At 37.4% G+C, this 16,740-nt stretch overlaps 1 protein-coding gene across 3 annotated transcripts in view; it reads right to left on the bottom strand.

Annotated features, from left to right (window-relative positions):
- Positions 1 to 16,740, bottom strand: part of RAD18 (RAD18 E3 ubiquitin protein ligase) — a 104,687-nt gene that overhangs the window by 72,643 nt on the left and 15,304 nt on the right. For all 3 annotated transcript variants that reach the window (XM_070455607.1, XM_070455606.1, XM_070455608.1), the window contains 3 exons: positions 12,345 to 12,682; positions 6,961 to 7,060; positions 1,360 to 1,544 (listed from right to left, as the gene is read on the bottom strand). In XM_070455607.1, coding sequence (XP_070311708.1) covers positions 1,360 to 1,544; positions 6,961 to 7,060; positions 12,345 to 12,682 — 623 coding nt within the window. The remainder of the gene's footprint in view (positions 1 to 1,359; positions 1,545 to 6,960; positions 7,061 to 12,344; positions 12,683 to 16,740) is intronic.

Here is a 16,740-nt window from a genome sequence, read left to right as displayed (position 1 = left end):
CCCTGAACTTTGTGATGATTCACCAAACAATACATTTATAACTTGTGTAATTTTCTGTTTATATATTATAACTTAATTTTTTTTACATCAGGCAATTCTATCCATATGTTAATAACTGAAAGAACTCCAAAATTTGTGTGAGGTTAAGTGGAAAGAACAAACTATTAAGTAGTATGTCTGTAAAACAAAATTTTGACGAAATAATAATAATCACATATATTTCTGGGTATAACAATCTTAATAATCTAATGGTAACATCTATTCCATGCTAACTACCTGCTAAGGTACAATGCTAGCACTTTACATGCATTTTATCATTTAGTCTGGACAAAAACACTATGCACTAGGCAATATTACAACTCTTACTTAAGTAGGAGAGAAAGCTGAGGTCAGATATAAGTAACTTGCCCACAGTCACCCAGTCATAAAGCTGCAAAACTAGGATTATATTACAGGCCATGCTCTCTCAAGCAACCCTCATATATATGAGAAGCTGGTAGCAGTGGCTGCCTCTGAGAAGAGAAGGGGGACAGAGAGACGAGCTGAGAGAAAGGTTGGCTTATCACAGGACACTCTAGATATCTTCCGAAGGAGTGTATTTGAACGTCTTAGCTATTATCAAAAATGCATTATCTTGTTTAGATTGCTCTGTCTGGAGTGGGCTTTCTGTATTCTTGTGGTTTGAGGTTCCTTTTTATTGTGGAGGTTTCACCCAGTGGGTGGGGTTGGACGATTGGTTTGTCAAGGTTTCCTGGTTAGGGAAGCTTGTGTCAGCGTTCTGGTGCGTGGAATTGGATTTCTTCTCTCTGGAGTGCAATGGAGTGTCCAGTAATGAGCTTTGCGATGGGTCTCTGTGTTAGGTGTGACTTTGGAGAGCCTGTATGTTGACACTCAGGTCTATGTTCCTGCGTTGCTAAAGAATTTGCGTGGTATGTCTTGTACTGGAGCTTATTGGCTCTTGGGTGGTGGTTGGTTTTGGTGTAGGTATGGAAGCTTTTGGATGGTCTCTTATTCCTTAATGTTCCGTGTGGTCAGGAGTTTTCTGGTTTTCTCAGGATTTGGGCTCAATTCTCCTGCCTCTGGATTTCAGTTTTATTCTTCTAATAGTCTCAAGGCTCCTCCAACTATACAGTACTGATAATATGTAAATCCATGGCTAATTCATATCAATGTATAACAAAAATCTACTGTAATGATGTAAAGTAATTAGCCTCCAACTAATAAAAATTAAAAAAAAATAAATAAATAAATTAAAAAAAAAAAAAAGCATTAAAATTTTCTCTGTGGTTTATAACCCCTGAGTCATACAAAACTGCTTTATCCAGAGGGTAAATAAAATTCATTGTTTTATTACTTTACCTGATTTAGGATGCAAAGCATCACACTGGGCATTGTACATGTGTACAAATTCTTGGTGCCTTTTAATGAGCTGCTGTTTATTTCCTTGAACAGATAATCCATGCTGTTTTAGCTTTTTCTTTAAATCTCGATCTGAGAGCAAGTTATATACAGTTTTAGGCAGCGGCTTCCTTTTGTGAACAGAACTGAAAAGGAGAAAAAGAGAGATCACTGAGGGTTACTGTGAATTATCAAATGCTTTTCATGTAAAACAGTAATTTACCTTCTGCTCAATACCAAGGTGACTGGGAGAATTGTAGAAACATTAGGATAAAAATGGAAAAGAGAAGAAGGATCAAATTTGTGAATCAAGCTGACAGTATTCACATGACAGTGATGCATCTGAGGTGGTGGTGGGACATTCAGACAGAATGGTCTAGGTGGCAGCCAATACGTGAAGAGTCAGGTCTCAGACAGAGATCAGGCCTAAAGATGCAGACTTGGGACTCATGCAGAAGGCTATGGGCTAAATGCTATGAGAACGTAGGATCACACTTATATGAAATCATTCAATTCTTCACCTCTTTAAAACATGTTTTCCCTAAAATCTGCCCACGGTTTCCAGGGAAAATCTCCATAAAAAGCTAGCTATCTCAGGTAATTAAGAGTACAAATGCTATCAAGGGTCAGGCTATAGATTTTAGAATATTATCATACACAGCTTTCTTAGAAAAAATTTTGATGCATAGGCAAAACTGCCTTCTTAAGCCCAAGGCAATCAATCATTTTACAAAAGCACTAGATGAAATAAAAGAAGACCTGTTGGGATAGTTAGGTTTACTAAACTTATTATGCCGATGAAAGAAAGAATTCAGAGAGTTGATGTATGCATAGTATTCTTGTGGGATCATCTTCAAAAGAAGACAACTGAAAACAACAGCAAGAAACACAGCAGTGTTTTCTTTTTTTTCAACTTCAATTAGTTATATTAACAAACACACAGGCATTATAAAAAGTGTATTAGCAGAGGTAACACAGGGAGCCCAGGCTGATGCTCTGTGACAACCCAGAGCGGGGATGGGGGACAGGAGCGAGGCTCAAAAGGGAGGGGATGAATGTATAATTATGGCTGATTTGAGTTATATGGCAGAAACCACCACAACATTGTAAAGCAATTTTTCCTTCAATTAAAAAATAAAAAGAGAAAAGAATAAGTGTATTAGCAAAATCACCACCTGGGGACTTCCCTGGCAGTCCAGTGGCTAAGACTCTGCTCTCTCAATGCAGGGGGCCCAGGTTTGATTCCTGGTCAGGGAACTAGATCCTGCATGCTGCAACTAAGATCCAGCACAGCCAAATAAAAAATCCGTAAATATATATTTTTTTAAATTGCCACCTGGCTCTTCATTGTATTTTCATGATGAACACAATGATAAGCACTAAGCTGCAATTATAAATATAACAAAGCCCGATCAAATGACTTTCTTCTATGCCCTCCAAAAAACCAATTAATAAACATTACTTCTTTCAATGGAATATGCAGAAGTCAAACATATTAACAACTTGAGAAAATCTGATAGACAGGAACTCCCTGATGAATTTTAATCGATCTAATCTGATTATAACCTAGGTGAGTACGTCACCTGACTCAATGCTACGGGTGCTTAATAAATATATATTCAATATAGACACTACAACTGCAATCATTTTTAAATGAAATATCAAAATTTCAGGTAACAATTAAAAGAAACTTGAAAATAATATGCTTATCCAAAAAAACCACAAGATTTTACAAAGGACTTGCATATACGCAGTGGGCACAAGGCCATGCTGCTCAAACTTTCAAGCATCTCAGAACCATCTGGAGAGTTTATTAAAAATGCAATTTTCAATCACTTTGCCACAGCAACTACCAATTCTGACTCAGCTCAGCTCTTAAGTGGAGATCTAAAATCTCTATTAACAAGGTTCCACATGGAAATCTAATACAAATGGTCCAGTGACCATACAAGAGAAAACAGCTGAATACAGACTGAAGACAACCAAACATTTCTCCCTTAACCAATACCACCATTTCCTGGCAAGATTAGTTCTTTTATGCTCCATCAATGAAGACTAAAAGTCAGAAATAACTGTTTAACTGCAGAAAACCCTGAAAACCCTCAAGAGATTACATTTTTCTGAAGAGTGTTCTTCTTATAATGACAGCCTGCCTACTGGACTCTATAACACTGACTATAGTGATAGCGTAAGTCACACAGTCGTGTCCAACTCTTTGGGACCCCATGGACTATAGCGCCACCAGGCTCCTCTGGCAGGCAAAAATACTGGAGTTGGGTGTCATGCCCTTCTTCAGGAGATGTTCCCAACCCAGAGATCAAAGCCAGGTCTCCTGCACTGCAGGCATATTCTTTACCGTATTATAGCTGAATAAAAAAAATCACACGAGGTAGCAAGTCCTGAAAAACATTTTGAAGGAGTTTATACAAGAATATTGTAAAGGACAATTCATTAAGTCTGTACCTAAAACATGTATTTTATTAAGGATACATGATTAAACTTATGACTGTGAAATTCTAATGGAGAACAATTTGTTCACTGGCACTTACATTGAAAAGCACCAGCAGAGATCAACAATTTCTGTCAAGAATTTTAAAATATGATGTACACACTGCTATATTTAAAATGGATAACCAACCAGGACCTACTGTGCAGCACAGGGAACTCTGCTCAGTTGTTACGTAACAACCTAAATGGGAAAAGAACTTGAGAAAGAACAGATACATGTATATGCATAACTGAATCACTTTGCTATACACCAGAAACTATTACAACACTGTTAATCAACTATATGCCAATATAAAATAAAAAGTTTAAAAAATTGTTTTAAATATGAAGTCTGAAAAATGTTTCCTAAAACATGAAAATGCCACTGATCTTTCTTCTATGATTTGGTGAAATAGTAATGCATCTAAGGGTCCTCAAAATCTGAGGACAGCAAAAGGAAAAGTATTCCTTGATTACCTCTGATATGAATCTACAAAGGATGGGTTAAGGGCTGTCATCCACATTAAGAAACAGCCTGTTGGGATGTGGTGGAGAAATATTTTTAAATATCATATACTCTTTCATGTGACCACAGTCCAAGATCAGGATGTCACTAAAGAGAAAGGTGGTTCAATGTCTCCCTAAGTGTACCTTCACAAATGTGAACTTTGCGAAATGAGTTATGAGAACAAAAAGGTTTTCGGGTTAAAAAAATTTAGGAATTACTGGATTAAACAAAACCCAACACTTATGTTTGATGTAGGAATTCTCAAAGACTTCAACACACTAATTCATACAGTGAAGCTTCCTCTGAGAGAGAGAGAGAGAGAGAGAAAACAGTGCTCCTAAATTGCGCTAGTGTAACCGGCAGGATTATAGTAATTCCACAGAGCTCCTCAGAATCACAACTGGAACTTGAACTTAATTATACATGGATGGGTATACCTTTGGATAAACTGACGAGCTAAGTGCGTGAGAAGAAATATGATGGATGCATCTAGAAAAAGGGCAGTCCAAGCAAAATTATCAGTGCTGATTCCCTACTCTTCAAAGAGAAAATGCCCAGCTTCTATATTCCCATCTCATTCTTTAGGGGAAAAAAATTTTCTAAAGAAATTAGAAATTAAAAGGTTAATTAAATTAAATGAATTAGAATGGAAGATTCTTCATTAGACCATTAGATTCTCACTGCTTATGGGAAATAATCCTTGTAATAATCCAGTTTCTTTATCCCAAATCTCAACTAGGCAGCCTAAAAATCTATTCTCATCAACAAACTTACCCACTAGGGGTGAGTACTGTGCATGCAAGACCTCACATACATCTGTCGCAGGGAGCTGAGGACTACAGTGGCTATCAGACAGGGACGCAGGGAGAGATGGGGGATGGGGACAGCACAATCCTTCATCTCCACTTTAATGGACAGGGCCAATTTTATCTGTTTTATCTGTTACAGTTCACTGTGCATTTTCACTTGAAAAAAAGGTTCTACTCAGAGGAAAAAGGTTAACTATCATGCTAAAAACACTACAGTAAGAACTGTCAACTGACGCCCCTCACTGTAAATCAATAAAGCACTGCTGTGCGTTATATGTCAGCTTTTGTAAATCACAACAGCAAGAGTTTGTCCCGCAGAACCTGCATTCACTGCTGATTTACTCATAAAATCTAAGTGACACCATTTTATCTTTAATCACACACACACACACACACACACACACACACACACACACACAGACACACGCAAAACCCAACAAAACAGTCCTGCCTTATCAGCATGGTTTCTTGCAAATACTCTTCCAAGTTCTTCCAAACAAACTAGACGTGAGAACCAATCATTCTGTTCATTCCCACCTCCCATTAATTTCTTCCATTTCCTCCCTCTCCTTCCTAGATCTCTGAATTATCACCTATTCCCTCCTCTTTCCATCCTGTTTCAGAAGAAAAGCTCTTTCTGCATGTTAAAGACACTTTATTACTGGACTTTTGCCCTCTTGCTCCTTGTATCATCTGCCCTCTCCCCGGAGATAGTATAAAGAAGGAGGCTAAAGGCTTGTATAATTTCCATTCTAAAAAATAAAATCTTCCCTGATCTTGCTCCTTATTCCTTCCCCAAACTTCCATCTCATCTCATGTCTCCCTTCATCATCAGACTCATCTAATTTGTGGCTTCAGCTTCCTTATTATCTTCATTACCACAAATTCTATAACACCTTGCAATGTAACTGTGACTAAAATTTGATTCTTAACTTACATGTGTCAACAATATTGATCAAGTTTAATAACCTATTTTGATATATATATATTTGATATATATTTTGATATATAAGGGAGGCAAAGTAGCATGAAATTATCTCACTTGGGTAGTTGGCAGGGGACATACACATAGACATGGGCGCGCACACACACATACACACACAAACTATATTTCACACATTCCCTTTTGAATCTGCCCCAGAGACAAAGTATACAACTTCAAGTTTATACATATGCAATCACCAGAGAAAATCACTGCCTTCAAAATGCAAGCCTACCAGTTACATCGTTCCAAGAAAAAATGGATATTAAGGAAAGAGCATCTGATTTTCATTCACCAATCTTAACAGAGCCTGGTACATGTTTATGTGCTTAATAAGTATTTGTTGAATGAATAAATGATTCTGTATTTTCTAAAAAAAAAACCAAAAACCCTTCTGTACTATTTAATGTCATGTGTATACAGTATATCATGTGTATATAGTAATTATTCAGAATTTTTGAAAAAGCTAGATTTTACTAATTTAAACTTCTAAGATTCCTAAGAACCAAAAAAAGATTTGATGCTTTCTATATTCAGAGTCTAGCCTTGCTTTCTTGGGCCAAGGGCTTTATGGTAGTTCTAAAATTCTAAAAGAAGAAAATAAGCCTAAAAAGAACTGAATTCTAAAAAGAATTTCTTATTAAGTCAAATTTGATTAGCATATAGTAAAGTTAATTATATTTGGCAAGGAAAGAGAATGGACAGTCGGCTAACATTTTTAAAAGCACAAGCTAAAGTGGCTAAAGTGGCTCAACAATTATGCTTCACTTTCTTACCTTCTGAGGCTTTCTTTCTTCTCCTCACGTGATAAACAGCTGTCTAAGTGCTTATTAATGTGATTTTCTGGAATATTAACCCCACAAACAGGACAATCCACTGTATTTTTCAAAAAGAGAAAAAGATTTTATTATTTGTAGAAAGAGTAAAAATAATACAACCAGGTATCTTTCAACAACTAACATTAAAGAATGAAATCCAACCTTAACATGCACTTAGAAAAGCAGAAGAGAAAAAGGACATCTCAGGGCAGCAGGAGTGGAACAGACTGCTTACTGGGCAAGGGCCACACTGCGGAAAATCACATAATTAGAATCCTGGCCTCGAAGAAGAGATTTCAAAGTCGTCTGGAATTAGTTTTATTAGAAAGTGCTTTAGTTAAATCTTTTCTACCAAGGCATGACCAAGCTATAAAACTTATCTTGAGTTTATACCAAGTCTTAGGAACCACTCATGTGTAGCACTGAAGCAGTCATAACAACCTGAGTAAGATAAAAATATTTGCCAGGGGAACAGCGTGGGGGAGGGGTATGTAGAAACATGAATCGGTTGAACCAACTACGTTCAAATTATTAAAGACTACAAATTCATTCATTTAGCCCTCATTTGTAATGAAAGGCATACCTCATTTTATTGTACTTCACTTTATTGCCTTTGCAGATACTGCATTTTTAAAATTTTTTAACAAATTAAAGATCTGTGGCAACCCTGCATTGCCAGATGATGGTCAGCATTTTTTTTCAATTGAAGCACAGTTGGTTTGCAGTGTTGTCAGTTTCTGGTATACAGCACAGTGACTGAGGTGTATCAGTTGTGTTCAATATACACACACACATACTCTTTTTAATGTTACTTTCCATTATGGTTTGTTACAGGATATTGAATATAGTTCCCTGTGCAATATAGTAGGACTTCGCTGTTTATCTTTTTTATATTTAATAGTTTGTATCTACTAATCCAAAACTCCTAATTTATCCCTACCTCACTCCCTTCACCCTTTGGTAACCATGTTTGCTTTCTATATCTGTGAGACTTGGAAATAAGTTCACTTGTGTCATATTTTAGATTCTACATATAAACTATATTATAGGGCATTTGTCTTTCTCATTCTGATGTACTTCACTTAGTATGATAATCTCTAGGTCCAATCATGTTACTGCAAATGACATTATTTCATTCTTTTTTATGGCTGTGTAATATTCCATTGCATACATGTACTATATCTTCCTTATCCATTTATCTGTCAATGGACATTTAAGTTGCTTCCATGTCTTCCATGTTCATGGTTATTATGAATAGTGCTGATATGAACATAGGGGTGCATGTACATTTTTGAGTAAGAGTTTTCTCTAGATATATGTTCAGGAGTAGGATTCCTGGATCATATGACAACTCTTTATTTTTTAAGGAAACTCCAGACTGTTTTCCATAGCAGTTGTACCAAGTTACTTCCCACCAACGGTGTAGGAGGGTTCACTTTTCTACACATGCTTTCCACCATTTGTTATTTGTAGACTTTTTAATGATGCCCATTCTGAATGGTGTGAGGTGGTACCTCATCCTAGTTTTGATTTCTATTTCTCTAATAATCAGCCTAGAATCCTAAGTCCTAAAAGATGATGCTGTTAAAGTGCTGCACTCAATATGCCAGAAAATTTGGAAAACTCAGCAGTGGCCACAGGACTGGAAAAGGTTTGTTTTCATTCCAATCCCAAAGAAAGGCAATGCCAAAGAATGCTCAAACTACTGCACAATTGCACTCATCTTACACACTAGCAAAGTAATGCTGAAAATTCTCCAAGCCAGGCTTCATCAGTATGTGAACCGTGAACTTCCAGATGTTCAAGCTGGATTTAGAAAAGGCAGAGGAGCCAGAGATCACATTGCCAACAACCGCTGGATCATTGAAAAAGCAAGACAAGACCAGAAAAATGTCTACTTCTGCTTTATTAACTACACCAAAGCCTTTGACTGCATGGATCACAACAAACTGTGAAAAATTCTGAAAGAGATGGGAATACCAGACCAACTGATCTGCCTCCTGAAAGATCTGTATGCAGGTCAAGAAGCAACAGTTAGAACTGGACATGGAACAACAGACTGGTTCCAAATCAGGAAAGGAGCACATCAAGGCTGTATATTACCACCTTGCTTATTTAACTTATATGCAGAGTACATCATAAGAAACGCTGGACAGGATGAAGCACAAGCTGGAATCAAGACTGCCAGGAGAAATATCAATAACCTCAGATAAACAAATGACACCACACTTATAGCAGAAAGCAAAGAAAAGCTAAAGAGCCTTTTGATGAAACTGAAAAAGGAGAGTGAAAAAGTTGCCTTAAAATTCAACATTAAGAATACTAAGATCATGGCATCCCATCCCATCACTTCATGGCAAATAGATGGGGAAACAATGGAAACAGTGACAGACTTTATTTTCTTGAGCTCCAAAATCACTGCAGATGGTGACTGCAGGGATGAAATTAAAAGATGCTTGCTCCTTGGAAGAAAAATTATGACCAACTTGGACAGCATATTAAAAAGCAGAGACATTACTTTGTCAACAAAGGTCTGTAGAGTCAAAGCTATCGTTTTTCCAGTAGTCATATATGGATATAAGAGTTGGACCATAAAGAAAGCTGAGTGCCAAAGAATTGATGCTTTTGAACTATGGTGTTGGAGAAGACTCTTGAGAGCCCCTTGGACTCCAAGGAGATCCAACCAGTCCATCCTAAAGGAAATCAGTCTTAAATATGCATTGGAAGGACTGATGCTGCAGCTGAAACTCCAATACTCTGGCCACCTGATGTGAAGAACTGACTCATCTGAAAAGACCCTGATGCTGGGAAAGATTGAAGGCAGGAGGAGAAGGGGACGACAGAGGATGAGATGGTTGGATGGCATCACTAACTCAATGGACATGAATCTGAGCAAGCTCTGGGAGTTGGTGATAGAGAGGGAAGCCTGGCATGCTGCAGTCCATGGGGTCCCAAAGAGTTGGACATGACTGAGCGACTGAACTGAACTGAGTAATCAGCCATTTTGAACATCTTTTCATGTGCCTATTGGCCATCTGTATGTCTTCAGGGAAATGTCTATTTAGCTCTTCTGCCCATTTATTGCAGAGAAGGCAATGGCACCCCACTCCAGTACTCTTGCCTAGAAAATCCCATGGACAGAGGAGCCTGGTAGGCTGCAGTCCACGAGCTCGCTAAGAGTCGGACACGACTGAGCGGCTTCACTTTCACTTTTCACTTTCATGCGCTGGAGAAGGAAATAGCAGCCCACTCCAGTATTCTTGCCTGGAGAATCCCAGGGATGGGGGAGCCTGGTGGGCTGCCGCCTATGGGGTCACACAGAGTCGGACGCGACAGGAGTGAATTAGCAGCAGCAGCGGCCTATTTATTGATCCAGTTGTTTGTTTTTTGTTATTGAGTTTTATGAGCAGTTTGCAGATGTTGGAAATTAAGCTCTTATTGGTTGCATCACCCGGAAATATTTTCTCCTAGTCTGTAGGCTGTCTGTCTGCTTTGTTTATGGTTTCCCTTGCTGTGCAAAAGCTCATAAGTTTGATTAGTCCCATTTGTTTATCTTTGCTTTTATTTCTACTGCCTTGGGAGACTGACTTAAGAAAACTAGTACATTTTACCTACATTCTCTTCTAGGAGTTTTATGGTGTTGTGTTTCATATTTAAGCCTTCAAAACATTTTGAAATTACTCTTGTGTACAGTATGAGGGTGTGTTCTAATTTCACTGATTTACATGTGGCTGTCCAGCTGTCCCAACACTACTTGCTGAAGAGACTGTCTTTTCTCCTACTCTTGCCTTCTTTGGTGAAGAGTGAGACGGTCAGCATTTTTAAGCAATAAAGCATTTTTTAATTAGGGTGTGTACATTTTTTTTTTAGACATAATGCTACTGCATACATAACAAACTATAGTATAGCATAAAAATAACATTTATACACACTGGGAAACAAGAAAGTTCAAATGACTCACTTTATTATAGTATCTGTCCTACTGCAGAACCGAACCCACAATTTCTTCAAGGTGTGCTTATATAAGTGTAGCATTAAAAAGCAGAAACACAATCATTCTGAAACTGATAGAGTTCCAGGGACCTTTGGAGGTGACTCAGGGCCTAGAGACCACCATGGACGGGGGAGGTGAGGCCCTCCATCTCCACTTTAATGGAGCAACTTTTATCTACGTTACATGCTATGGGTTCACTGCAAAATTTCAGGTTCTGCTCAGGGAAAAACGTTATCCGCTTAAAAACAGTACAATAAAAACTGTCAATTGATCAAAAACTGACCAAAGATAAGATATGCTAGGAAATATAAGAGAAAAATTCACATATCTATATGAAATGCAAACATGCAAGTAATAACGAACTAATTCCAACCTAAGTTTAGTAACCACTAATGGCCCTGCACTACATGTGGTGTGGGGCATACCAAAGATGTCTAAGATAGAGTTTCTGCCTAAAAGGTGTTCTGAAATTCACTGGCAATAAGATATGGAAACAAGAGGTTGAACAAGTTGACCTAGTCATCAAAAAGCTAAGCAAACTGTCCAGAAAACAAGTCCTGCCACGCTTTAGTGATGTGAGAGACCGATACTATATAACATAACTGAAGACTGGTTCGACCTAGATAAGAGTCTGGAAAGGTGGAATGGGGTTAGCAGACATGTTCAGTTAAGGCTCAGGTAACAAAGATTTCAGGCCTTTGGGGGCCAGATGGCCTCTATCACAATCAACAAACTAAGTTATTAGCATGAAAGCAGCCGTAGATGACAGATAAACAAATGGGCATGGTTGTGTTCCAGTTAGGCCTTGTTTATAAAAACAGGTGACAGGCTATAGGTTTTTAATCCCTGAGTGTTTTCAAGGAATAAAGGGGAGATCAGCTTGGCTAGAGCAGAAGGATTTTTGAGAGGAAGAGATGAGAAACAAGGATGGACAGGTAGGGTAGCAGTCAAACTGTCCAAGGCTGTAAATGCCAGTCAAAACAGCTTGGAAGTATTCAAATGATGATATAATAAGACAGAAAGAGCTCTTCAATATGAAACTGGAGCTGATATGAAGGATGAGGGGGGGAAGAAAAGCTGAAAAACAGAAAAGCTATGCCATATGTGAACCATAAACTAACTAAAAATGCTTAGTTTTTCCTGCCATCAGCCTGAATTCCTATTTTATGAGGAGAAAGAGAATGTATATGGAAGCACTGTCTCCATCCACATGCAAGGCTGTTATGAGGTAAGAGCTGGACTACACTTTCCCATCCTTTCCCCGAAAAAAATCCTCCTTATTTATTATGTCATGTGGGATGAGAAGGTTTCCACTAAGAAAACAAAACATGTGAAGCTAATTTCCTACCTTTAGTAACTTGTTTCAAGGCTGATGTAGAGGGTGTCTCAGGAACACAATCCTCTGAGGAACCTGGAGCTGACTTTTCTGCAGAAGGTATCCCTCTGGTCTTCGCAGGAGAGCTCAGCTTTTTCTGAGGGCTGGATTTGCTTTCACTCTCTTTTATCAACAACTCTGACGCAGAACCACCAGTTTCTCTGATCAAGAAATTCTCCATTAACTTGCTTCCTTGTTTTAATGAATGTCTGAAGGCTACAGCGGTGTGTGTTTTGATAGCCAGATTCTTTGAAGAGGAGGAAGCAGCAGATGTGGGTGGTGACTCTAAGGCAAACTGCAACAGATGATTCCTTGAAGCACAGAAACACAACAGATAATAAAGATGTCAGCTTACATATACACAACTGACATAAGCTGTTTTCTCAATTAACATTTGTTTCTGTGAAATACAGAACTCACTGCACAATGGCGACCAGTGTTTCTTCTAGAATAAAATACAAAGCAATAAATCTGACTTTAAAAGCAGTTAATCTGTCTATAAAAGATAACAAAGGGACCTGAGATTCTGGCCATGGAGAATAGCTTATATGAGACTTACTCTCCAACCACAAATAACTTTAAAATCTCAACAAAACATACAAAACCATTTATAAGCATGATCTATAATCAACACAAGGCAACTATCCCTGAGACAGAAGGGAAACTTGAGGTGATCCAACATTTCCACAAGAATCTCCCATGGAAGCGTGCTCTGGGAGTGGGGTATTAAAGTCAAAACAGGGACCAGTGATCTCTCTGGGTAGAGAGAACAGATTAGAGCTCTGGGCAAAGGCTGCTAGGACTGGAGGCACAGGGTGCTGAGCAGAGAGTAGCCACAAACACCCTAAAAATCTGCTGAGAAATGCTCCTCAATTACTGGTCATCTCCGGGGCTGCAGAAGCGTAAGACAAAGTCACAGAACACCGGACAGGAAGATGTCGTGAAGCTGAGAGTCTAAAGCTCAGTGCAGGGAAACTGTTGGAATGTGAGCCTGGCCAAAGTTGAGAGACTCTGGTAAAGATTCTAGACACTCAGCTGAAACCCCACAAAGGCTACACCTTAAGAAGGATCCTCCTCTAGAAAAAGAAAAGTGAAGCAGAGCAAATCTAACAGAAATCAAACCAGGCCTTGATGGAATAAGTGAGGACCTAGGAATTTAACTGCCTGTCAGAACAAAATTCAACATCTTTCAAAGGAAGACAATTCACAGCCTCTATAACATTTCATTCATAATATTCAACACACATTTAAAAATCACTAGGCATGCAAAAAAGACATTAGCCACTAATCAAGAGACAAAAAAGTCATTAGAAGCAGATCCAGAAGTGATCTGAGTAGCATTAGAAGAATTTCAAAAGAACTATGACCAATATGTTAACGAAAAAAGAAAAAATAGACAAATAAATAAAATAACGTATACTTAAGAGGGAATTAAAATCCATCCCCAAAGGATAAACAAAGGAAATGAAATCTAGGCAAAACATAACCAAACTACTGAAAAAAATACAGAGAAAAAAAATTTTTTTCATTTATTTTTATTAGTTGGAGGCTAATTACTTCACAATATTGTAGTGGTTTTTGTCATACATTGACATGAATCAGCCATGGACAGAGAAAATCTTTTAAACGACCAGAGAAAAATAAGATATACTACCTCTAAGGCACAGTTCCTCAACCTTGGCATTACCAACACTGAGTCGAATAACATTTTGCTGTAGAGACTGTTCTGTGCCTTACAGAAATGTCAACAGCATAACACCCCTAACCTCAGACTAGGACAACCAAAACATGTTCAGACATTACCAAATGTTTCCTGGAGAAGGAGGTAAAGAAAGCAAAATCACTCCCACTTAAGAACAATGGCTCTAAGGAAATAACAGTAAGAAATATCACTGACTTGTCAGCAAAGACTATAGAAGAAAGAAGATAACAGAATGACATCTTAAAAGTACAGGTAAAAAAACAAACTGAATCCTATTCCTATTGAAAATATTCTTCCAGAATGAAAGCAAAATACACTCTCAAGCAAACAAAAACTATAAGAATTCCTTATCAGCAGACAAGAAATACTGTAACAACTGTTCTTGAGGGTAGAGAAAATGATTATAGATAGAAGCATATAAAGTGTCAACAAGAATCATCAACCCCAGAAAAAGAAAGTATGTGGCTAAATACAACAGTATTGACATCCCTAGCAATGTCTTAGGGAATTTATAACATATACGGAAGTAAAATAACTCAAAACAGTAAAAAAGAGGAATTAAATAATGCAAAAATATTATTCTAACCAATTAAATACAATGATACATACTCTAACTGAAGGACAAAACTTGTCAGACTAGATTAAAAAATAAAATAAAATGCAACTATTATACTATTTAAAAGAAACCATATTAAGATGCAGAAAGATTAGGGGAAAAAGGATGAGAAAAGACATACCACGTAAATAAATACAAACCAAAAGAAAGTCAATGTGACAACACTAACAACAGACAAAACAGATCTTAAGGCAAAAGCATTGAGAAAGAGGTGCATCTCACTTTGAAAAAATCATAAATTTAATTAGAAGCCATAAAATCATAAACTTTATTCATTTCATAGCATAGTTTCAAATGTATAAAGCAAAAATTGACAGAACTAAAAAGAGATATAGCCAGTTCACCAAAATTGGTTTAAATAAAAGTGAATATGCATTTAAACATACCACTCTAACAAAGCAGATAAGAATCAGTAAGAATACAGAAGATCTGAACCAATCCAATTAACCAAATTGATACAATTAACAAATTAAAAACACTGCATCTCACCAATGGAGAATATACAATATTTTCAAGTATACATGGCATATTCATTAGCACAGACCATGTTCTGGGCCAAAAGTAGGAAATGTCTCAAGAAATTGACAAGGAAGGAAATAATTCAGTATATCTTCTATGACCACTGTGAATTCACATGAAACTCAATAACGGAAAAATAACTACAAAATCTCCAAATGTTAAGAAATGAAGCACCACACTTCTAAATAATTCCCTAAGTCAAACAACAATGAAGATCAGAAAATATTCTGAATTGAACAACAGCTTTGGGGTTCACCAAAACAGTTCATTAGTGAACAATTTATAAGTTAATAGAAAAACTGAAAATCAATGTCCTAAATTTCCAATATAAAAGGTTAGGAAATTAACAGCAAATTACACCCAAAGAAGATAGTAATAACAGATACTAGTGAAAAAGTAAACATACAAAAGAAAATTAGTAAAGCCAAGAGCTGGTTCTGTGAAAAAATGAACAAAATCAGGAAAGCCCTACCAAGAACAAGCAAGAAAGATGAGTGAAAATACAAAACACAGAGTTAAAAGGAGATATCACTAAAATCCTCACAGAAATTCAAAGATAATAAGAGGATATTATAGATACTTTATACCAATAAAGTTATAATTTTAGATGAAATGGACAAATTCTTTCAAAAAGACTACTCATCAAAGCCAACAAAGGAAAAACAGAAACTTGAAGAGTAGTATTATATATTAAAGAGATTCAGATGTAATTAAAAACTTTCCTACAAAGAAAATACATCTTTGTGAGGAAACAGAAATAAAGTAAAAATAAAGAACTGCAATCGTTACAAGTCTTTCTCTTCTAGGATCTGGGTTTGGTTCAAAGAAGGTTCTCAGAAAAGCTTTCATCTCATTATAACAAAGTAAAAGGCACACTATTCAACTGCTGGATAAAACTGTCATTGATAAATCACTTCCAAGCTACTACAAGGGTACACCTTTCAGCAAAGTGTCTATCCTAGAGAGAACTCCTTTTTATTTTTATTCACAATCCAGATGCATCTTACTCTTCCAATTTGCTCTCTTACTTCAACACATGCCAAAAAAGAACGTGGCAGAGAGTTGCACCATGGCAATAATAATGTTACACCTCATGTTAAAATCAATATTCATTAATTTTTCCATGTTCCTGCTAATTTCAGCAGGGGAAATATCACAGAGAACAGAACAGTTTCTATCCTTATGAATCTTACACTATGGTAAAGGAACAGAGAAGAGACACTCTCAACATAGGTAAAAAGTACTGTGGGGGGGGGGGGGGGGGGGGGAAGCGAACAATGAGGAGGGGGCGAAACTCTACAGGATGGTCCCAGATCTCACTGAGAAGATGCCTATGAAAAACAGAGTCCAAAGAAAGTGGAGAATTAAAGGATGTGAACATCTAGGGAAACACTGTTTCACTTTGTAAGTACAAAGTCTCTAAGATCAGTGTGTGGTTAGCACTTTGAGAAGCAGAGAGAGGTCACTGTGACTGGAGCAGAATGACCCAAGGGGAAGCAGCGGTGAATAAGTCAGGGAGCCTGCCCAGGGCT

The sequence above is a fragment of the Odocoileus virginianus genome, chromosome 26, assembly GCF_023699985.2.
Source record: "Odocoileus virginianus isolate 20LAN1187 ecotype Illinois chromosome 26, Ovbor_1.2, whole genome shotgun sequence".
In the NCBI taxonomy this organism is placed as follows: domain Eukaryota; kingdom Metazoa; phylum Chordata; class Mammalia; order Artiodactyla; family Cervidae; genus Odocoileus; species Odocoileus virginianus.
This window is presented reverse-complemented; position numbering and strand designations above follow the sequence as displayed.